The sequence below is a fragment of the Toxorhynchites rutilus genome, chromosome 2, assembly GCF_029784135.1.
Source record: "Toxorhynchites rutilus septentrionalis strain SRP chromosome 2, ASM2978413v1, whole genome shotgun sequence".
In the NCBI taxonomy this organism is placed as follows: Eukaryota; Metazoa; Arthropoda; class Insecta; order Diptera; family Culicidae; genus Toxorhynchites; species Toxorhynchites rutilus.
In genome coordinates this window covers 296,992,998-297,018,435 of record NC_073745.1, presented here as the reverse complement: position 1 = coordinate 297,018,435, position 25,438 = coordinate 296,992,998, and the positions used below count along the sequence as shown (strand labels likewise).

The 25,438-nt window shown below is 38.6% G+C and overlaps 1 protein-coding gene across 1 annotated transcript in view; it reads right to left on the bottom strand.

The window, feature by feature from the left end:
* Nucleotides 1–898: 898 nt before the first annotated feature.
* The window catches only part of LOC129767426 (uncharacterized), a 62,166-nt gene continuing 37,626 nt past the window's right edge, over nt 899–25,438 (bottom strand). Inside the window, exons 10-12 of the mRNA XM_055768327.1 lie at nt 11,697–11,889; nt 11,406–11,506; nt 899–11,277 (exon numbers count right to left, since the gene is read on the bottom strand). Coding sequence (XP_055624302.1) covers nt 11,119–11,277; nt 11,406–11,506; nt 11,697–11,889 — 453 coding nt within the window. The 3' untranslated portion in view covers nt 899–11,118. The remainder of the gene's footprint in view (nt 11,278–11,405; nt 11,507–11,696; nt 11,890–25,438) is intronic.

Genomic DNA, 25,438 nt, shown 5'->3' with positions numbered 1-25,438 from the left:
ATTTTTTTTATTCTAAACTGATGTTTTTATTCAATACTGTTGTTTATTTATAATATTTAGGTTGATGGGTCCAGAGTATTTTTCGATATCAAAGAAAAATCCAAACCTACCAGTTGAAGAAAAGCTTGCGAAAAATCCAAAAACCAGCCGACAAATTTCACTATCGAAATCAATACCTGAGCGCATAAAACCCTCGTTCCGCATGATCGCGTCATATCCGTCGAATGTCGTTTACGATGTTTTGTATAGACACAGCCGCCGAGTGATTGCCGCAATCTCTTTAAAGATAAAAGAAACCGGATGATCAATCAAAGCTGTGGCTCCCGTGGCTCCAATAAACCACAGTCCAGTGCGAACGAACACAATATTGTTGGGTGACTAATTGCCAACCCCTGTTGATGATGATGCCCAGCGTCAGATGAAGCGGAAATTTGATGATGGCGGCGCTGTCCGATGTAAAATGTAGCAGTCATTCGATCGCTCTTGGTGATGCAATAGAGCGTGCTGCGTGTTGACTCCAACATATAATGTTTAGTTACTCTAGTTCGGCTGATGGATACGGGGCTAGAGAAAGAGAATTTGTGTACTTTGCCGGTGCTTTCCTGGTGCCGGATATGTTCGGATCGGAATTTTCGTGTGCGCTATTCGATATCATAACCTTAAAAACGTTGATGCGCAAGCTGTATTGTTTCTCGAGTGACGTCGCGATTGCCACCTGCACGATATGTTGTGTGAGATCTTTCACACATCGAGCTCGATTGAAATAGATGTAGGTCACAGCGGCGTTCCGCGTGATATGCATCCGTGATGATTGGTTTTGCAAACATGGTTTTGATAATATTAATAGAGTTAGTGGGGTAAGAAATGAAACGGCTCGAATTCGTACTTTGACGGTTTACATTCTTTATTTGAGTGTGTGTTAAGCATGTATAGAAACGGTTTATTATAATCTGTTTACTTTATAACCTTGTCCATATAATATATAGAATTACATCAGCCTTTTGTATACAAAAATAGTCGTATAAAAATACTAGAGAGAAATGTTCCAATAATGGACAGCAAATGAATACTTTCAGTTCTACTTTTTTATGTTTCCTCTACATGCGCATGACAATTCTGTTCACTACTGTAATATACTACCGCTACGCTGGTAACAAGCACACCGATCCATTAATAACAAGATTCTTCTACCCTTGGATTGACGTGTCGTGTCACATATCTTTTGGCATCTAATTGACAGAGCGATTTGGTTTCCGCAATAGACTCGCGCGCGCATTTGAAATGTCCGCTTTCCGCTTACGTTTAACATGAAATCTTACTTCTTAAATCTAATCCGCATAAAGTTCCCAGCTTCCCGACAGCGAATTACTGTGTTGATTGTTTTTGTTTTGTTTTTTTTGTTGTTGTCGTCTTTCAAAATGTGATAAATTTCCGCGTGGTATTGTGCTTCACTTGTTCCCTTTAGAATTTCCAAAACTGTCCTAATCTATAGGGTTTCTTTTATTTTGATAATTAAAATTCCACCTAAAGCCCTTAATTATTTGCGTAATGCACGACGGAGGTTATGTGCAATACCAGAAAAGCTACTTACTTAGAAATATAGCCAGGACAACACAAGAAGTATTCTTTTAATTGCTACTAAAATTTGACTACCACATATGCGGCATACGTACACACTCTAAGCGCTAAATAGCAATCTAAACACTGAACATTTTGGCATTTGTATAATTATTATCCGGATTGCACTGTATTTGTTTATTTTTTTGTTGCAATACACAGTAGGCCGATTTTTGTTTTTCTTTTTCTTCGCTTGACGTTTAGATCGCGCTGTCAGATCTGTGTTATCGTTCGTATAGTATTCAGCAGTGCAATCATTCATTTGTTATTCTTAAATAGTTTCTATGTGAATATCAAATAGATCCAGTCTTACATAATATGTGTTAGATTTTCTTGAACTGTTTTAGAATTGTTATGTGGAAGATTGTTGTGTGTCAAGGATTTGACAGGAAAAAGGTGCGCCATTGGAAGAGCGTGGTTGACACTGTTATGCCTTCGGTGGGAAGCGCTTCATGTGAATGCGTGCTCTTTTGGCTACAAGCAATTTATATTGAAATAGGCGGTATGGACAAAACTTAAAAGCGCGCATTTTGCATTCCTTATCGGGATAAAAACTCTGATGTGCATGTGGGAAATGTATTGAATGTGTTCTTAGCTTTCCGTAAGATATGTTTTCAGTTTTGTATCAGTTGTTAATCCTAGGGTAATCCAGATGGAAAACAAGTCCACTTCAACTTAAGTTCTACGTTTCATGATTATTATCAATTCGATATTTTCACGGAATAACTATCCTCGTCTCTACCTACAATGTCGTTTTATATTCATTCCAACATAATGATGTTTTTAATGGGGATCATTTTTGTAGACAAGGTGCACCACTCTTGTTCTGAATTATTGTAACTACTATTGGAATAACAGTAATGCTTACATAGTACTTAGTTGTTATCAGGGTTTAACCTCTTTTAACTTTGTTTTTTTTGGAAATTCTTTGGCAATGAAGAAAAAAATAAAAATATTAAAATTAACTCATCGATGTTGCATTTCTAAGACAGCCGTATAGATAACGTGTTTATTATCTGTGTTGCCATAAACATCATGGAATTGATCAACATTATGTGCTTTATGGAAATAAGAATAAAAATTAAAGCAATAGTATATGCGCTTGTTTCCGTGCTGATATGTGGATAGGTCGTCCACATGTCACATTGCACCGTGCAACAATATAACAGTTGTTCTTTGTGATTTCGATTGCAGTGTCGCTCTAGACAACCAGCAATCAGTAGCATATTGTGAGGCTGAGGGTTGCCTGAGTGTTGTTTTCGAGTTGGCTTTTAAAAGGTTACAAGAGAGTTACGAAATTTCTACCAAAGATTTTACTATCAAATTTCGGTTCTTTCAGATATAATATTCGAATGGACGAACAGGCGAATCGATTAAAATAATTTCGTAATCCTACGTTAACAATACGGTCGTGTAATAATAATTTTGTTTCTTTTAGGAACAAGTTTCGGTAGATTGTATACATATTTAGAACATACTTATAAATCGTTTTGAAATTAGAATGACATAAATAAATTTAAGGGGTTTTGTCAGAGGTATGACCACATAGATGACGTAGGATTACATCCTTATATTTGTTGTAAGTTTATTTAAAATATCTTTGCACGACATACGTCACAATTGCAGTCGAGCAAGTATTAGCAAAATGCTTTGCGGTCAACACAAATGTATGGGAATTTGGGAGATCTCATTTAAACCCTGTTTTCACGTATTAACTAATGGGAATTTAATATTTTTTTATTTTACAAAAGATTGCTATGGAGTGATAAAAATAATTGGCCTCAAAATTTCATAAACCCATCAAGAAATGACTGAGTAGCAAGCTTTCAAATTTGGACATCTTACGTGACGCGACTGGTTTCTAGTTTTTCAATCTTTTTTTTTTTTGATTTTTTGTGTCTCTGAACAGAGCCAATGGACTCCGTGATCTTGAAGGAGCAGCTGAGGAAGATTGATTCACGATTCCTTTTTGCCCTCGCGAGAACAATACACAAGCGTGCTATATGTCGCTAATTATTTCCTAAGGCTGATGTCACACGTAACGGTTGACCTGCAGCAGTTATCGCAGCGGTCTTTCTCACAGCTGACTCACACACTGCGGCTTCACAGGGGATAATTATTAACTCTTTCAATACGGCAGTGTGCTCCGGCACCAATAACTTGGGGTAATATGGTCTTTTGCGTTGGCTTAGATCGTTTCATTCTAGAAACAAAAAATGTCATTGCAGTAGTGCACATGAAACAACTGGATTTCAACTATCTACCCATATTTTACTGCTACGATCGAGGCTCAATGATTGCTATTTGAGTGAAAAATGAATGAGTTTACAGACACACTCGCTGGCTCAAGCGAAAGTTTCCAATTTGATTCTCTCACCATCTAACATCATTCCGAGAGGCAAATGAGGGAATGCAAAATTCTCTAAGAATAGATGAGCGGAATGGAGATAGTATTTTTCCGTTCAAATTAAGAATGCACTTTGCGAAGAAGATAGGTGAATGTTTTCTGTCTCAAATAAAATGAAGCATAAACGGAGAATCGAAGAGTGAGTTTTATCTGTGAATGAGTGTTGTTGAATGATTTTCGATGACAGTATTTTCGCTCACAATTTTTCAACCACTTGTAGAAAACTCGTTACATTGCATTCGTTACAAACATTCGTTTATGTCAGCGCTTGCACACACACATATGAAAATCATACAATGTACGGTAGTCACCAATACCTACACACTGGAATATAAGTTGAAGCATTGTTTATTTATAATGGCACAAAGCAGCAAGATCATCAACTGGTCTTATAGAAATTGGACAGAGTGTAGTATTCAAATTATCGGCAGTATCGCAAAAAACTTCAATGTCTGCGATTAACCCATCTTAGTTTGCATAAATTGGTTTCACAGCGTTATAATGGGCAATCCACAGATTCAATTCTAGAAAAAAAAATCAGACTTTGTGGAATGCCAACAAAAGCCTTATACGTGCAAAGAGTGGTCGACCTACCCGTGACCGGAATGCATCGCGAATATAAGAGCAACAGAATTGGCCGCAGAGCGTAATGTCACAAGTAAAGGGTGTGTCACATCAAATTGCATCACGGAAAAAACGCTGTAGAAATTCGCCCAGTAGACCGATCCTTTTGAAAATTTTAGACAGTAAAATAAAAACTATTAAACAACTTTTGGCATTTTCTTTTTATTCATACTTCGAGCCCAAGCCCGTATGCTCGCACCTTCCTCTTTACCCCTTCCATAAGGTTCTGTACAACGTCAGGTTGTAGTTTTTTTTGAACAGAAATACATTTTCTCTTGCAGTCCGCCTCCGATTTGAAAACTTTTGGGTTGTTCCGGAGGGGCTGCTTCATAATCGCCCAATATTTCTCTATTGGGCGAAGCTCCGGCGCATTTCCTTTGGCACGAAGGTGACCCCGTTGGCTTCGTACCACTCCAACACGTCCTTTGAATAGTGGCATGAAGCGAGATCCGGCCAGAAGATGGTCGTGCCCTCGTGCTGCTTCAATAGTGGTAGTAAGCGCTTCTGTAGGCACTCCTTAAGGTAAACCTGCCCGTTTACCGTGCCGGTCATCACGAAGGGAGCGCTCCGCTTTCCGCAAGAGCAGATCGCTTGCCACACCATGTACTTTTTGGCAAACTTGGATAGTTTCTGCTTGCGAATCTCCTCCGGAACGCTGAATTTGTCCTCTGCGGAGAAGAACAACAGGCCCGGCAGCTGATGAAAGTCCGCTTTGACGTAGGTTTCGTCGTCCATTACCAGGCAATGCGGCTTCGTCAGCATTTCGGTGTACAGCTTCCGGGCTCGCGTCTTCCCCACCATGTTTTGCCTTTCGTCGCGGTTAGGAGCCTTCTGAACCTTGTATGTACACAGGCCCTCCCGCTGCTTGGTCCGCTGGACGAATGAACTTGACAAATTCAGCTTATTGGCGACATCCCGGACCGAACTTCTCGGATCACGTTTAAACTGCTTAACTACGCGCTTGTGATCTTTTTCACTGACGGAGCATCCGTTCCGTTGTGCCGTCTTTCACCTTCCGGTCGATGGTTAGGTTCTCGAAGTATCGTTTTAGTACTCTGCTGACCGTGGATTGGACGATTCCCAGCATCTTACCGATGTCCCGATGTGACAACTCCGGATTCTCGAAATGAGTGCACAGGATTAATTCACGACTCTCGTTTTCGTTCGTCGACATTTTTCCAAATTTACGAAAAATTGACAGTGAAGCATGGCCAACGTGATCTATACACTCTTATCTGATTATAAGCGAGAGCTGAAGATATATCTCCTAAAAATTAAATTTCTACAGCGTTTTTTCCGTGATGCAATTTGATGTGACACACCCTTTAGGCTAAAAATATTCTGACATCATGGATATAAATGGATATAATAGATAAAAAACACAGGAAAAAGCGTAATTTTTATTTTTTTTTTCGTTTTTCGAAAATTATTTTGAGGTCAATGCAATGGGGATCACCAAGGATGAGGAATCGAGGTGGCCCTAAGCCGCCAAGATGACGCGATCCGAGTCGACCGCCGACACGCCGTCGAAAGCGGCGGTCTCTCGCAAGCAAACCTGTATTCCACTGATTGCCCGGTTAGTTTGAAACATAGGATACGGATGGCATACGTTTGCCAGGTGCATTACGTCTGCCCAGTTAATTTTGTTTTAAATGTATCATTCATTGCAATTCAAAACTATTGTACCACGATCTGAAGAAATTTCCATAATAATAGGTATTTCGGTTTGCACATTTCACTCTTTTGGAAATGTTAGTTTAAAACTTCTGTACTCGCGCGCAAAATTATAACTCGTATACTCTCGCATATCACATATATGGTATCACATACCATGCGTGTCTACGTGATTGTGTATTTTTTGAGGATTGTTGGTATTTATTTAGACACGAGGGTCGTTCAAAAAATAAGTTTCAGTGCCTCAGAAATCGCGGAAAAATAAAGCTAGGACAAAAAACAAGGTGATTTTCGTAATCTACGTTTTGTTTTCTATTTTTCTACATGATCGCCGTAATGTTCGAGGCATTTTTCATAGCGTGACACGAGTTCTTCTATTCCGAGGGCGAAGTGCGTAACGTCCAACTATTTGAAGTACGATGTAACTGCGTCACGAATTTCTTCAGTGTTGTCGAATCGTTGACCGCCGTACGCCTGTTTCATCACCGGGAATAAGTGATAGTCACTAGGGGAGAGGTCTGGGATGTAAGGAGGATGCTCGAACACAGTCCATTTGATTTTTTTTTAATTGCTCTTGAGTAACGCGAGCAGAATGAGGCCGCACATTATCGTGGATAAGGAACACTCTTTTCGTCAATAAACCTGGTGTTTTGTTCTTACTCGCGATTCTTAATCGGCCCAAAACTTCACAACAGTATGGTGATGAAACAGGCGTTCGGCGGTCAACGATTCGATAACACTGAAGAAATTCGTGACGCAGTTACATCGTACTTCAAACAGTTGGACGCTACGCACTGCGCGCTCGGAATAGAAAAATTATAAGGGTTGTAATTTAGGACACGACCGCATATTTTAGACGTAGAGCTACGCAATTATATTATGCAATCCACTTGTTTATCACTTCGAATATTATTTTAGAATGCATCGAAATTTTTGTAATAGGTTATGTTCTTCGTTATAAATAAATTTGATGAACGTTCTTTTACGTTTGATATGATGCCTAGGATTATCAAAATATTTGAACGGAAAAATTGTCAAACGATCATTGTATTTTACATTTCCCTCTGAAATTATTGCACATCTCATTTACGTAGTTCTCGAGCCGCGGAAGTTCATTCACCTCTAGTATCTGAAATGACGATTTCCCCAGGCTTCTCAGTTTAAAAGTATGTTTTATGGAAACATATTCCGGTCTGCACACCGACGAGTGAGTGCAAAAATACTCAACACCAAAAATTACTCCCGACTTGCACGTATTTGCAAAGCGGATTCCCCCAGGAACATTAATTTTGAAGTTCGTGTTAGGGAAACACAGCTCAGTGGGAAAAATATACCTCCGACTTGCATGTTCTGACAAAGCGGATTCCCCAGGGACATTGGTTTTGAAGTCCGTGTTAGGGAAACACAGCTCTGGTGGAACAAAAATATCGCTAACTTTGCATGTTTGTTTGCAAAGCGGATTTCCAAAGGTACATCGAATTTGAAGTCTGTGTTGGGGAAACCGTACATCGGGCCAATCAAATCTTGGCAGTTAAGGCGTTTAGATAACTCTTGACATTTTACAGTTATTCAATTGTTCATCTAATGAAAAATAAAATTTTATTAATTGTGATAGACGATTAGAAATATTTCCTATCCAGTGATGCAAACATCTTTCCGATCTGTTAAGAAAGGTTCGAGTTATAAGCAGGGTTAGCACACAAATCGGCACAACAAATGTATGGGAAAAAGGAAGTTCTTCCAGTTTACATGAATTAAAACCGTTTAGAGATAAGCGTATTGTAATGTATCGCATATCATTCAAATATTAGAGAATTTCCGATTCGATTGGTATGCAAAAAAAAAAAAGTTATTAACGTTAACTTTATTTCATAAAAACGTGTCCTGTTTTCTGATTTGGCGCCCTTCCTGAAAGGCGTAGTTCTACGTCAAAACTCGTGCCACGCTATGAAAAATGCCTCGAACGTTACGGCGATTATGTAGAAAAATAGAAAATAAAACGTAGATTACGAAAATCACCTTGTTTTTTGTCCTTACTTTATTTTTCCACGATTTCTGAGGCACTGAAACTTATTTTTTGAACGACTCCCGTAAAAGGATATAATTGAAATGAGGAAACTCCAGAAAATATTTTTTATTCAACTTCATTCTGTTTTGATAGTCATTTATAATTCATCCTTCTCAGCGCGAGTATAGGAGTGTTAATAGAAACATTGCGCTATTTTCTGTGCGTCATTTATACCCATGACGTTCTTCCGCGTCAGAGTGTTTCAGCCTACTTGAAACATTAAGCAATTTTCTCAGTGGTTGTTTCTGTTGCTCTTATTTCTTTCCCGATTTTATCCAGGAGTCTTACAATCCCAATTGGTACCTGACATGGCTGGAACCTCGTTGAAAGATTGTGAACGGTACATTCTGAGATCTAAACCATCTCTCTCCATTTCATGAAGGATGTAGTTACTTAGAGGGGGAGCTCTTGAAGGTCGAAAAACATTTAATTTTCGTGATTTTTTTTCGGATGCTAGGAATAAAGTGAAGTGTTCGTGTGTGAAGTGTTAAGTGTTAAGGTACATTTGAAGATGTATTTTCCATTTTTTTAGTGCACGAATAATGATTATTACGCTGTTGACAGATGTGTGCGTATATTATGTCTGAAAAACGGTACCTTGCTGGAGGTATCAGTTCTGAAGCAATGGAGTCGCAGAACGAATTCCAATGAATATTTTGAAACTTTAGGATAATACCTAAAGTGTTACATTCTTACTTGAATTGAGTTATTTTTCATGAAAAATCATAGAAAAAACTTTTAAACATTTAAAAGCTCATAAAAAATCGAAAAAATGGGATATCATAAAACGGCTTTGTAACGCTTTAGATAATTCGTTTTTTCAAGCTGATACAAAATTTCAGTCAAATTGGTTGAATAGATCCTGAGATATCGAAACAGCAGCCGACAAAACATGGTTTCGAGAAACACGCGTTTGAATTCGTACAGCAACAATATTTTCCTTGAGGTGGCCTCATACGTTTGGTTGTAACTTTCTAACGAAATCAAACATCGAAAAATCCTTTTAGAATAACATTTCTGAGGGCATAAGTTTCCCAAAAATGCAAAACAAAAATGTTCGATTTTGATTTTTTCGACCTTCCAGACCGGGGTCCCTCCTTAAATCAGCAACCTTTTCCTACCCAAAATGAAAAAAAAAACAGAACGATTCTGTTATAGTGAAATTTCTCACTAGATAATACCACTAACAAATGACGTTCATTCATAATTTTGAAAGATTTTTTCTCGTTACCAAAAAAAAACTTATAATGGTCGTGGGTGACACTCATAGCGGATCTCGGGGATCTTATTATCTCGTGATTTGGATTCATCTGCATGCCATGAATGGCCTAGTTTGACAAAGGTGTTTTTATCATAAACGTAATCAATTTTGATGGGGCAGGCTTTGTAACAAAAATGCCAACAGAAACCCCACGAAGAAAGGTATAGAATTCAATTATTCACAATTTGCTAAATTGTTGACAAATTCCTTTGCACCTAAATGAAGACGAATTTTTCATATATCCGCGAAGACGTGAATAATAAAAGCAGTTCAGGCATTGAAACCTTTAATATTTTTCCTGATAATGATAATGATGAGCTGGGAGATACATCTTTTGAGCGCAGCGGTTGAAGGAAAAGAAAACTTAACAAAGAAGAGGAAGCGAGAGCAACAAGAGCGAAAGCGTTATTTTCACCTGTTTTTCTTTCGCGGTCACTGTGCATCACGAAATTTGGCGTGAAGCTCATTGATGAACTGCCGCAGTATTATAATGGAAAACTTTTCAGGTGTGAGAGAAGTTACATACATCATTCATTATGTGGAATTTGGAAGAGGCCAAAGGTACACGGGGTTGGATTCCTGAAGTTTGAACGAACGCTGAAGAATATGTCAATTCATTAGGATTAGGAGGATATTCATTAGGACGCAATATACGACACTGTGCCAGGTATCAGAACATAATCTTCAAATAAATCAATAGAACCCGAGACGGAGCCCATCGTCCGGTGCGATTTGTCGCATTAATCAACCCCAAATGGTCCAAAATCCGCACACGATCGAAGTGAATGTCAAGGGAGCCAACACAAAAGCACACGGCAAGTTTGCCCCTCTCGGCTGTCTTATCCACGCAACAACGTGACAACAAAAACAACATACCGTAACCGATAACAGGTTATTCCGGTAAAGACGGGCAGGATAAGTGAGAGGTCAAGTTTGGCACACATCGGCCGCAAAAGACGAAAGCCGACGGGTTGCCACTTTTCGTTCCGTTGTTCCTCTCCGTTTCGCTTTTGCAGTATTCCTGGCCGTCCGGAGGGGCCAGCTGGAAGATTTACCTCACATTGAGCAGCGCGTATTAAAATACAGTGGGCCTTTTCCATTTCGACGTTTGTGTTACCTTTAAATCTCCCGCCTAAACTTTCTACGAACTATAAATTCCGCTCCGCACAGTACAACACCATATATGCAGATATATACACATCTAAATAGGTTTACGATTCTGTTCTCGTGCCTAATCTCCACATGCGTGTACATACGTAAGCCTGGTATAATTGGGGTTAATCTAACTAGGTTTACATCCAAAAATCTTGCTGGATTAAAGGTTTACCTATTTTGCAGATGCAGGTTAAAATGTATTCACTTTGGCAAGGACTGAGGGTATGCTAAGAGGTCAGGCATTTGATGGGGCTTCAGCAGCTGACGGTCGCTCGTGGCTAGTTCCGGGAACCTGTGGCTGGGCCGGCAATTTTAAAGTACATGGAGATTTTCGCAGCTTTTGGACTTGGTGATATCGGAGAGACAGATTTTGTGCAAAATCTCCTTGGCAATGTGCAGCGACATCTGTGTGCGTGAGTTGCGTAAATTGGTGGAACTGGTCCGCTTCTCGCGTTGCTCCTTCAGTCGAATCTGCGTAGCGTCCCGAATGTAAATGTAAACACAATCGTAAGGAGAAGCGAATAAAAAAAAGATGTGTGAAAAATTAAAATACCACACGGAATGGAACGAAAGTAGAGCAATTGTGCGGCGTCTCTCACCTGTTTCAGCACACCCACCAACAGTTCGTCCACGTTGTGCTGAATTCCGCTGGAGGTTTCGATAAATTTCGCCGCCCGTCCGGTGGCTAACTGTTTACCCTCTGCAATTGACATATTAACGGGAATTAGATCGGCGAGCTCGAAGCAGATAATGGGAATATATGTATGCAAGCTGCATAAAAAGCTAGTTCTGTTTCCAACCCGGCTCAGATCGTAACTAATCTCTATGATTTAAGCACAACAAACAAGCCCATTGGGGGAAATGGCGGGGAACACGAGCTCGTTACATACCTGACGTACTGATAGCCCGGGATCGGGCCAGATCGGACTTGTTGGCCGCAATGATGACCGCCTTTTCCTTGGTGTAGTTCTCCGACCAGAGATAGTTGAGGATCTCTTCCGCAACGCGAAACGAGTTTTTGTCCACAATCGAGTATACGACCACGCAGGCGTGCGGTTCGTACGTTGAAAGCGAGTTCTCCACCTGTGGAAGGAGAGAAGCTCTGTTATAAAAATAATTCTTCCCTTCTCGTAGCTGGAATGGAGTTTGTTTTTGCGAAATACTTGAAGCCGTATGATTCGGTCCTGATTGAAATTGCTCCCACGAACATCGGCCACTGCATAGCTAAGTGCGCGATACGTGCCATGAGAGCAGAGTGTCAATTTTGTGTGGACTAAGATTCGCACTATAGTTATTGAATATAAAAGAACAATTTAATTCTTGATTCATTCTCTTGAAGTCATAATATATCATTTTCATATAAAAAAATCTGAATTCATTCGGAAGGTGATAGAGGATCATATTTTTATGAAAAAAATCCTTCTACGCATATGTTCGAATTTTAACAATGACATAGTTATAGAACTCTTTGTTAAAAAAAGTACGCCACAGACGTCGATTCTGTTGCTTCCATTAGATAGATGAGAAAATTTAGTCTAGGATATAATTGTAAAGCATCTAAATTAGTGGATTTAAATAACATTTTGGGAGTGAAAAACTTGTGTGTTATTATTAATTTTATCATAAAAGTGCATATTGACCTTGATTGTTTCTTTCAATTAAATTAAAACTTTCCAACCGCTCTACAATTGGTCGGGGTTCTGCCAAAACGAACCAAGCGCCAAAACATTATTTTGAGATATTTCAATTTTAAGTTTGGGCTCCCACTAATTGACTGTGTCGTATAAAATCTATCATTTTATCGCTCACGTGTTACAAACACGATGTCAAACATAATACTCCCTTTCATGCTTTCATGCAGTATTTCATGCTGTTCATCAATGTCTGGTTCAGAACCTTCATGAAAATGAAAAAAAAAACTAAATTTCGTTGCTGCTAGACACGCAAAACTTCGTTCTCTTTGCAGCCAGAGCGAACCAAGTACATGTTAGCTACTAACATAATATCATTACACAACACATTAGCATTTTGTAACGGCTCTTGACTCATTTCATGAATGGTATATATATTGACTCTCTTTTGCTGTTTTTGACAAAATAATATCTTAATAAATGAAAATAAATTGATTGAGAAAAGCATCACACTTGGTTCGTTGTGGTTGAACACAATTTTGAAAATTCATATCAGCGCTTCTACACTTCAAGGCAGCCTTTAGGCTGTCTTATCGTCTTACTAAACTCTAGATAAACTGGATATGTACTGCATTGTTAATTGTAGTGAAATTTCCAATTTGTTTGAAAAATCATTGTAAAATGTTACAATCTAGTTATACTAATTTGAACTGCCTAGGCATTTGGATATTACACCGTTACATTCTTGTTTGGTAAAGGAAAAAAATATAATATGTTTAATTTCCAAATTACACATATAATTTAAGAATTCCTGGTCTAAATGCTACATGTTGATGATTTCGCAAGTAATAATTCACTCTCCCGTCAGATCTAATCGTACCTTGGGAAGAAATGTCAGTCCCAATCCTTTCCTCATGAATTTGTTTCCACAGTATCTGGCTTTTTCATGGTAAAAAAAAACTTTACCTGTTCATACACCCATTTTGGTCTTATTTCTACAACTGCGCATTCGTTGTTGTCGGGTAACATCGCCACTGGTGGTACTAAAATTTTTTACTACTATCAAAGTTTCTAATGAATCAAGTGCGTCCCATAGGATAAAAATAAAGTGTGTCTAGGTTTGTATAGGACTCGATCGCATTGTTGTCGTAGAACTACAAAATTATTTAATTCAATTCTCTTGTTTATTCGGATACCATTTTAGAATGCATCGAAAATTTAGAAATAATTCAGCACCAATTGGAAATATTAGTGACAGTCTTCAGAATGCAACGCGGTGCTGATGTGTAACATGTTTTTTTGTACTCAGTTGAGCTCTCACTCCTTGTGTATACATGCGCTCTTGCGAATGAGTACACTCCGAAACACGGATTAAATGTTTTACTGTCAGCCCCGTTTTTGCGCCGAGTTTTGCACCGTATTACTATAGGGGACGACGGGGTAAGACCGCCCCCCTAAGAAAACCAATTTTCAGTTAAACGTCCTTTAGGATTTCCCCTATTTGTTGAGCTACATATCATTGAGTATATAATAATCTACTACTAAAAAATGTGTAACTGTTGATGGTATACATTTAATTTTTGAAATGATAAAAAAATACTTCTTGTTTTGCTGGCGGGGTTAGAAGAGCCACCCACGGGGTAGACGGAGCAATACTATTTTCAAACAGTTTAGTGTAGTAAAAATAACTGGAACAGTGTTGTCTAAGGTACTAAATGTTTAGGGTTGTTCATAAACTACACACAAACTTCTGAAAAGGCTATCTAATGGGTGTTAAAAAAAATGAGAATTTTTTCAATCACATATAAAAAACTTTTTTTTTTTCATCGAATTGAGTATTTTTTATTAATAACATAATGTATTTTCTTCAAAAAAATGCAGTGAATGTTTGGGTAAGGGCCGTGGTCTGCTGTTCGACGCAACTTTGTCGCGATGCTCTCACAAGAACGTTGTACGGCACTTACGTCCATTTTCCGAATACAATTCCGGATTCTTGTAGTCAGTTGCCTCGTGTCCTTGGCCCTCCAATTGTTTTTATACACTAGGGCACTGAGTGAGCCAAAGAAATTCTCTATTGGGCGGCACTGGGAAAAGTTTGTTGGGTTACGATCTTTCGGCACGAACGGTATCTTTTTCTACTCAAGATACGCCAGCGTCTTCTTGGCGTAATGGGAAGACGCCTTGTCCGGCCAGAAGACGTACTTCCCATCCGCGTGATGCTCGTTCAGGAACGGCAGCAGGATTTTATCGAGGCACTCTTCTCGATAGATTTGTTGGTTGATTGCCAGACCGCTCGGCTTAAACCAAGGCTTTGAAATGCCCCGGTCGGAAATGGCGATGTACAACATAACCTTTTTTCAAACTTGTGCTTGAACTTGTATTTCACTTCAGGCGGTGTCGATGACTTGTCGCTGGAGTAGTAATTATCATTTCCTGGAATATGCGTTTTGGACAGCAGAAAATAGGTTTCGACGTCCAGAACGAAAGACGTTCTGCGGTATTTTTTGATCATCCACCGACACTGTGATTTAACCGTCTCAATCTGCTCCTCCGTGTACTCCGGCGACCTCGTCTTCTTCCTGCAGACGATTCCTTCCATCTTGAGGGTCCGATGGATCAATACGTGGGAGCAGCCATATCTCCGACCGGTGTCACGCAGGCTGGTTGCCTCCTTGTTGTCAAACAGCTTCTTTAACGATGTCTTCCTCTGTTTCGCCATTATCGTCACCGGACGACCACTTCCGACCTTCCGCTCTACGTTCAGGGAACCCAGGATACTATATACCGTATACCAGGATACGATATACCGTATCTTAAAATGTGCCACCGTGAACTTTTTTCCTTGCTGGAAATGCGTTTCGTAGAACCGTACAATGCGTTCGCGGAGCACGTGCTGTTTCGACGCCATCTTTGCTTTGACTAAATTCAAACTAGCAAAACCAAACACGCCTACTGTTTCTAGGGAGCCCAAAGAGCAATTTTGTTGGAGAAAGAAAATTTTACGCTCTTTATTTGAGATACTGAAAGAGGTATTGAAAAAATTCTCATTTTTTATTTAACACCCGTTATATTCTATATGCAGAGTTTTCAAAAAAGTCGTGAAAAATTTACCAAATTATCGGACGATTATCTACGTGGGTCTATAATCTCTCAAATTCTGTTCACGTGAAGTCTTAATGACCCTGAAGTAGGTATTTCTGGTTCCGATTCGATACGTTGATATCACAAGGTGTGGCGCTTTTACCCCGTCGAAAATGGTTCGTCTTCCCCCCAGAGCACCTTTTGCATTATTTTGCACTTTACACGCATTTTCATGCAGGCAAAACCGGGACAATCTACTGAAGGATAAACCCTTATTCCGGTTACCTTGGAAATTAGATCGCTTGCAACCGCAATAGACGAAAACTTTGTTTTGTTTACAATTTTGATATTTCGTGCGCTCAAGTGTTGCAAGGAAATGATAAAACAAACAAATATGCTTCTTGCGTAGCATATTTGTCAAAATACTGATAAACTAGAAGTTACCCCGCTGGACGGTCTTACCCCGTCTTTCCCTACCTGTTTTACACCGCGCTGGAATCCGATTTGCTTTCTCTATTAACACCTTGATCGCCCCGTCCCCCAGATCTGGGTGACACTTTTCTCGTTCAATTTGAATAGGATTTTTAAACGGAATTTGATAGAATGGGCGCTTAAATGTAAATATGGGTTATGAAGAATAATCAAAAACATAAAAATATATTTTTTATACTATACTTTTAAATGGTTTTATTTAGCATTACCTACTGTAAATATGCTTGTATGTTTATTTGCAGGGTTGTCCCACATCAATAGAAATTTAACCTCCTTCCTGTTCACCGATTGATCTGAAATTTGGGGCACGCCTGTCGTTATAAAACTGCGTATTCTATGATCTTGAAAATACAAGATGGCGGCCGCTACAAAATGGCGGACTACATATTTTATCAAAACCCCATTAATATGGGTATCAAATGAAAGGGCTTGACTAGTAGAACACAGTTATTTATGAGAAATGTAAATCCAGAATGACTGCCATCACAAAATGGGACTTTTTTTCAATTCATCAATATGGGTATCAAACGAAATGGCTTGACTAGTAGAATACTTATTTGTGAAAAATCACATTTTAAATGTACTGTTGAAAAATCAATATCTTCATGTCGTCTATAGTAAGTTCTTCTAACATATCGTCCAGATCTTCTCTTGCGTATAGTTCCTCAATATCCTAATCCGGACTCGATGAGATAATACTCGAAACTTTTCTTCTAACGCTTCGCACTATTTCGTCGTTGCTAGTTTCCTCACTTTCAGATTTACTATTACGCCGTCCGGTGAACATTTTAAGGATGAAAAAACACATGTGTGCCTAAAAAAATATACATAATAGATATATTGTTTTTTTTTAATAAACAGGGGCTTCTCCGCGTGGTGCAATTATTATTCTCATTCTCAGAAAAAAACTTGCAACTTGCTTCTTCTTTTAGCTTTTTAACCACCAAGCGCAAAGAACGATGAAAGCGAATTACGTGATAAATCGGAGTTTCCAAATGTGATATAGTTTATGACGATTATTTTCCCACAAATGTGACATATGTTCTCAGTATGATATATTCACAGAATCTTCGCAATCGATTGAACATAATATCCCACATTATCCAATAAAATTGTGATTATTCATCGTCATCGAATATCTATATATATAAAAATGGAGTGATGTCTGTCTGTCTGTCTGATTCTTATAGACTCGGAAACTACTGAAAATTGGTATGTAGGGGTTTTTGGGGCCGGGGAAGGTTTTCGTGATATTTTGAGACCCCTCCCCCCTCTCTAAGGGGGGGCTGCCATACAAATGAAACACAAATTTCTGCATTACTCGGAAATTAACCAAGCAAACGAAACCAAAGTTGGCCTGTGGAAGTTTTAGGGTGCAATAAATGTTTCTATGATGGTTAGACAGTCCTTCCCCCACTCAAAGGGGGGGCTGCCATACAAATGAAACACAAATTTCTGAATTACTCGAGAATTAATCAAGCAAATGAAACCAAATTTGGCATGTGGAGGTTTTAGGATGCAATAAATGTTTCTATGGTGTTAAGATACTCCTTCCCCCTCTCTTAGAGGGGGCTGCCGTACAAATGAAACACAAATTTTTGCATTACCCGAGTATTAATCAAGCAAATTAAACCAAATTAGGCATATGGAAACTTTAGGGTGCAATGAATGTTTCTATGGTGTTAAGATACTCCTTCCCCCTCTCTTAGAGGGGGCTGCCGTACAAATGAAACACAAATTTTTGCATTACCCGAGTATTAATCAAGCAAATTAAACCAAATTAAGCATATGGAAACTTTAGGGTGCAATGAATGTTTCTATGGTGGTTAGATACCCCTCCCCCCTCTCTTAGGGGTGGCTGCCATAAAACACAAATTTCTGCATTACTCGAGAATTAATCAAGTAAATGGGCGGGACGAAGTTTGCCGGGTTAGCTAGTAGTATATAAAGCAAGTACGTTCGGTTAAATTTCATTTTTAATTCCAACACTTCACTTGACTTCCAACACTGTATAATTGAGTGAAAACTTATTTTTATAAGTTTCCTAATCAGCAGTCGGTTGATTTCATTCGGATTCAATAGAAAAGTAGTCCTGAATCGAACCCGAGTTTATCCCATCCCCGGTTATTTCTCTAGCGCACCGACAGTTGGCCCTGCAAGAAACTCGACCGAATCGCTTTGGGCGACAAAAGTGTTAACCCATTTTAGGCCAAGCGTTCGAAAAATCGAACAGCATCTTTGATAATCTTTGGACAGGAACCATATGGTAATGTTTTTGCACCAAAAGATAGCTTAATTTATTAGCTACCACTTATATCGATTTCATTCAATTTTGAGTAACTTTATTAAATAATAAATTCGATTTAAAGCAAGTATGTTTGGAAGTTGTTTTCGATTTCAATTAAAAACCCAAATAAAATAGAAAAATATGTGAAGTTTTCTACAGTATTACTTTGATAAACGAATACACATTGTGATATAGAGCGAAAATCATTCGATTGAGCCGCATAGGGGAAGTGGGGGCATAGTGGTCACCCTAAGAATTATGTCCATTTCCAGCGTCCACATACCGCTACAATTCTCGTTTTTCTAAGAATAATCTAGCTCAACTCATTGTTGTTCAAGATAGTATACGGCTTTTACTATAAAAATTCAAAATAGTACATTTTACATCATTAGAAAAAAAGGTTAAAAATAGAACTTTTTTTTGCTGGGAGGTGAAGGCAAAGTGGTCAGTCGCTCATATCGAGCTAAATGGGATAGATTTATGCGTTTTTTTGTCCAAATTTGTTCAACTCATATTTAATATAGAAGGTGCATGTATGACATAAGCTTAGCCTATTAACCTAGATTCTAAATTTAAATTTTCTCATGCATACAAAAACGTTGTAAGAAACACATAACGTTCCGCATAATGAGGCTTGATTTAGTTGGAGTGGCATATTTTTCCAGGGTCAAAGCCACAGAAGGAACCTCTTCAAGAGCAGAATGTGATGAGGTATATTAGCTTTAGTAAACATAACATTGTAAGTCGTTATCCACCTATGACCACTTTGCCCCCAAACATCAAAGTAATTTCTATGCCAATTAATCGATCGAATCGAATCGAATGATCAGTATGTTTAACAAGGATGCTAATGAGATTGTTTGTGTGAATATTCTTCCGCCGGATCGAATAATAACCTCCCAACCCTCTATGCCATTGTTTTTTAGCCGTACTCTGATACTTTGCAGGTTTTGGAAATTTTTTTTCGGGAAATGGATAATTGGAGAGACGAGTTTTCAAGCATTGAAATTTCTCCACAGTTAACAATAAAAATAACAGCATATGCTTTCGTTTGAAAGAAAAGCCTGTCAGTAATAAGTTAAAATTACATGAAATAAGAAATGCCACATCTCACCTTAGGTGGATTAATTTGGATTTATACTTAGAGACCTCCATTCTCCTGTTCTTGTTCTTCCGGGAATACCGTATATTTGCTCATTGAAGTGACTTTCAGTTTGTAGTATCTTTGTACTTGCAAAAAAAAGTGCGGGTTTCGGCCAATGTTCGATTTTTCGAACAGTCATTTCCCGGAAAATGGAAGATGGGAGAAAAATAATTCTTGAACATTGGAGTTCCTTTAGCGTTAATAATCGAGAATACAACAATGGCTTTCGTCAAAAAAATAATTTTTACAGCTAGGTCGTTAATGGGTTAAGATATTTTTCTTCACGCAAGCATATACGACTGGTATAAAGTTCCGCTGTTGTTTTCATGCGTTGCTTAGAACGAGCTAAGATAAAACGGGCACTAGAAATTGTACAAAATGAGGCGCGCCACCACACAGGTGAGATGAAATTGATACACTTCGTACTAAGAGATAATACGCTAAGCTATCAAGCTATGATCATTTTGGTTTACAGCCAAACATTCTTTGTTCACGGAGAAACCCCGCTCCAATGTAGCATTGTCGTGCGACAGAATAAGAATCCCTTTGACACAGTCAAACAAGTTTGTATATCCATTCCCCGCTGCGCCCATGAGTTTCACCCACAAGATGTCCAAACTTTCTTCTTTTCGGCGATAGTTTTTCAGCGTATCGCATGAACCCAGAGTATCACAAAACTCGACGAACTCTTGTTTAACTTTGTCCGCCACGATACCACTGATTCTATCTCTCTCCACAAAATGTTCAAGAGCGATATTCATCCGCTTTTCTGCAACATCAGGATAGTTTGCAATAACTGCTGGCTCGATACAAGATATATATCGAGTCACGGGATACGACAAATGTGATCGTTCCTTCATTTTACGAAGAAATGCTCGTTACTGTTCTATCGAAAAATCAAGATATTTTTCTCAGAAACTTGATTTTTCTCCACAACACTTTTGATTGCAGCTTTCACAGCGAATCCCAATTCAATTTTAGCTGCTGGTAGAAACGAATCATCAGAAAGATCAAAGTTTATGAGGGACTTCAGATTAGCTTTCAAAAGCCAAGGCTTGAACAATTTTTCCATTACAACAATTTATCCTCAATAGCCTCTGCAACTTCTCTAAAGGTATTGGCTGTGAAAGCAGCAGCAAAGCTCCTACGGAAATCTGGATGCGTATCTATGTACTTACGCTCCTTTTGTGCTTTGACTGCGGCTACATTGGTTTTAAGGTACCGCAGCATGTCCAGGGCTGTTTCTGCCACCGGCTGATTCTCGATCCATCTTACTTCGCAAAACTTCAGGGGGAACTTCACCGATCCAGGTGTTGAACAGTACTTCGCACGTCTTAATGGAACCGTTGGCTCCGTTGACTGAATGATCAATGTATATAAAACATACAAATATGAACAAATAAAAGTACCTTTTTCAAGAGATTTAAAATATTTGTATGTATGGGAGCAGATCTCCCTTTCTCTCAGATTGAAAGCAGCTCAGGTGCAGGGATCGAACCAGTGTCGATTTGAATGTAAGGCTGTTTTACACGATTACGCTATCCATATAACCACGTGTGCTATTGCATAAATGCGTGAGAATATTACACCACATTATAAAATGAAGTTGTATCTTAAAAGTATAGTTGGAATGTGTTTGTGTGAGTAAATAGGAGAGCATCATCCTTTTCGGACGTGGGCCGTGTACATGACAGAGTATGTGAAAAGGGTTAATGCGTGCTTATTTGCAATGTGTCTCTTATTAATCTTTTACCACAGTTTTATTAAGTATATATTACTTAACAGACAAAAAAATTAGTGTCAATTGGACTGTCCCCTGAATAGCCGCAACCGGTTTGCTGAACCCTTGCAGCCAAAACCAAGTAAACTGGTGGGAGTTATACAAGTTTTTATTTTTACGTAATGTTAGATCTATTTCCTGTCATCGTACGTAGAATTTTTTCGAAACATTGATTTTTGTCAAAATGGTGACATTCTTTGTGAAAAACAGCGTTTTTGCCTCAAAAATCGAGACAAAAATATTCACCAAATTTTTTTTTTCAAAATATAAAAAAATTCCTACGTACGATGACAGGAAATTTCGAGTAGAATCAGGGAAAAAACTATTTCATCAAAATCGGATGAACCGTTCCGGAGGTAGAGCTCCCACCAGTTTGCAAAATATGGTTTCGAGAAAAACGCGTTTTAAATTTTGGATACATTTATTTCGTTCGTTTCACATCTTGTCTTCAGTCTGCAATCTCTGGATCATAAAACTGTCCTTCAACGCCTCAACGCCTACCTGTCGCTTTTTTTTGCCAAATTGGACTTGCGGGCTTCTCTAGCTGCTTCTAAAATCCGCATCTCTGCTCGTTCGATTCGGTCCTTATCCGATTTTCCGCAGAAATTGTTGCACTCCGGTCCACTATTTGCTTTGTATATTCGAAATGGCACATCGGGCAAATCTGAGACAAAAACAACAGTAAAGAACACATCTCAGAGAACAATTTAAGGTCAGAGATTTAATTTTTTTTGTCAGGATGTCAAAAATTGTGCTTAAAATTTAATTTTGGGTGTATCTTTGGCAACACATATAAACAACAATCTTATTATTGGTACGAATGGTTCAATTTGAACCATTTTCAGACTAGGGAATTGTAATTTCAAATTTTATTGGAATGCGAATCAAACCCGTTCGCAATTTAGAAAAAACATCATTTGAAATACTCAAATCACACATAATTACTCAGAAAATGAATCGACTGAAGGCAATCTTTTTTTGTGCGGGGGATAGGGACCGCACAAAAAAAATCGTGCAAAACTTCACCAGTAGCTTCAAAAAATCGTGTTCGGTACATAATTTGAAAAAAAAAAACATTTTTTTGCGATAAATAGGGACCGCATCCACGCCGTTCACCGTTCGATTGCCTTTTATTTCAATTTGCCTTTTCGGTTGCGCGTGGCTGTGTTGTGCTCTTAGTTGCATGTCGAAACTTGTTGCCATCAAAAATCATGTCATGCTCAACTTAGAGCATTTGATGGAAGGATGAGAATGATTTGAGAAGTGGATAATTTAGACGCAAATATGTTTTTTCGCACTAAAATGCATATAAAACATCGAAAACAACCCAAATGGATGATAGCTTCGTCAAATATGCTTTTTTTCATAAACCGCACAAAAAATGGCACAAAAACAAAAACCGCGCAAAAAAATCTCACAAAAAAATCACACAAAAAAAAACGGACAAAAAAGGTTTTCTTGTATAAGTATATTTAATATCGCAAACAAAACCGCACCCCTTCGATACTTTTGATGTAAGATTACGTCTTTCAGTGAGGGTGACGTGGAAATCGTTGAAATGGTATAAAGCGTCGGTTTTCATGCCGTCTAGTGACGAGCGCTTGTGTATTTTTGCATCTTACTCACACATTGTTGATGTTTTATGCGTTGCCAAATGTGGATTGAAACAGTTACAATGAAGCGGTTGCAATATTTTGTTTATTAAAAAAGTGAAATAATGGTGATGGTGCAACACACATATAATCACTCGGACCACGTGTGAGTCAACTGGAAAAAGGTCACCACGAAAGCTGGTATGGCTATATAATCAAGAAGAAGAATTGTGTTTGCGATGCTTGATTATTCTTCTCGTGCCTGTCGTTTTATTTTCGCGAGGAAAAGAATGAATCATCACAAATCCATCTTCAGTTCAACCAAGTAAACCAACCTTTTTTACTAAAGAGTTATTTTTAAAATTTCTGTTATATCTTTGGCGCCTCAGAGTTGTAAGTTCGATAGCGAAAGCATTCGATAGCTTTGGAATGGCTGCCAAACTATAACACTGCGTATATTTGAATCTAAACACTGGATAAAACAAATTTTCGTTTCCGTTTATTCGGTTTACACAAAGATTATAACTCGCAATTTTACATGACAAAATTGACACAAAACTATATTTGATGCCCTTTAACTTTACAATTTAATGAGTAGTCCCCTTGGTTCTATCATCGTTCGGTGATTGTGTGGTGATGTCCTACGTCCAACGTTAACGTAGAGGACTACGAAATTTTTGTTGGAGAGAACAATCATTATAGATAATATGGTCGCGTTATGATAATATGATAATATGGTCGTGTAATGAACACCACTCTTCTAGTTTATAATATTTTTTTAAACTTTTCCAATTTAACAAAGTTTGACGCGTGGGGGTCTTCGTAGCCACTTGGTTACGCGTTCGCTTACCAAGCGATCGATCGTGAGTTCAAACTCGGGGCACTCAATTGACCATCTTTGTGTTGTTATAGAATAACTACGTCCACGCAATCATCATCAGCGATGGAAATCGATCCACGGTGGAACAAAGATCGATTCATCCATACAACTGCTCTGCTCTGCAAGAAACATCGGGCTGCTGTTCTATAAATAACCCAACAATGATCAATATCAACTGTCTCCGCTGTTCGGTCTGCTGAACAATGAATGAACAGAAAGACATTAACATATGTACATGTACACGATTAAACACGGATCTGTTACAGCTAAATGCTAATGAGCCTAATAAATAAATAAATGGGATAAAAAAAAAGTTTGACGTATAGTGGTGCCGTATCGGACTTGGTGGAGATGTGATTTTTTAAAGATTTATTAATAAACTAGCTGACCCGGCGATTGATTGATTTATTTATATGAATTCTTTCGAACATTAACGTTTTCTTACTAAGCGAACGTCCATGGGTTCTGTCGCAAAACTCTGCATTGATTGTTCTTCTAATTTGCCCTTTACAATTTCCATTTACTATAAATTTCCTATTACTTCTACCGAAACTCGTCATTATTGTATAAATTTATTTTCAGACACAGACACAACTTCCACTATTCTTGGAACATGTTTCTCTATCACATTTGTCAACATTTGCATGGCATATGATATTTAATTTTTTAAATTTGGCTTCGCACACATACGAAACCTCACGTCAATTCGCAAGATAAACATCAATATAAGTTTTTAATATCATCAATGCTTAGACTACTTTAACTGACTCCTCAGTCAAGTTTTATGTCTTTATACCATGAGTACCTTACCCATGAAGTGCACCCTTCACCAGGCATCTCCAACCATGTTTGCTTCCCATACTTTTGCAATTCTTCTGTTATTTTTGATCAGATCACCTACGCTCCGATTCTATTCCGCCAATATTTTCGGCAGAATATGGGAAAGTTAGATCTGATAAAATGTTCTTTACTGACGGTTCAATCATAAACGGGTCCACTGGCTTCGGCATCTTCAATGAAAATTCCAGTGCCTCTTTCAAACTCAAAGATCCTTGTTCCGTGTATGTCGCTGAAATGGGTGCGATATACTATGCTCTAGGGATCATTGAAACATTGCCCATCGACCATTATTTTATTTTTTCAGACAGTCTCAGCAGGCAATCCGCTCAATGAAAGTTGATAAACGCTCATCTTATTTCCTAACAAAAATAAGACATCTATTGATTGTTTTGGTCGAAAAATTATACAAGATTACCTTAGCATGGGTTCCCTCTCATTGCTCGATACCGGGGAATGAGAAAGCGGAATCGCTAGCTAAGGTGGGTGCTTCAGAAGGCACACTTTTTGAAAGGCAACTTACTTATAATGGATTTTTCCACATTCCTCGTCAGCACATGCTCGTAAGTTGGCAGCGCATGTGGAGTGAAGATGAGTTCGGTCGTTGATTACACACGATTATCCCTAAGGTCTCGACGAGTGCATGGTTCAAGGGATTGAATGATGGTCGTGATTTCATTCGCGTGATATCTCGGCTTATGTCCAATCACTACAACCTAAACGCGCATCTCTATCGCATTGGGCTCGCAGCAAACAATCTCTGTGATTGTGGCGATGGCTACCACGACATCGAGCATGTTGTCTGGTCGTGTATCCGGTTCCATGTTGCCCGCTCTCAGCTCTCCAGAGCATTGAGGGCACAAGGCAGACAATCGGGATATCCCGGGCTACCCGTCCGGGATATCGTA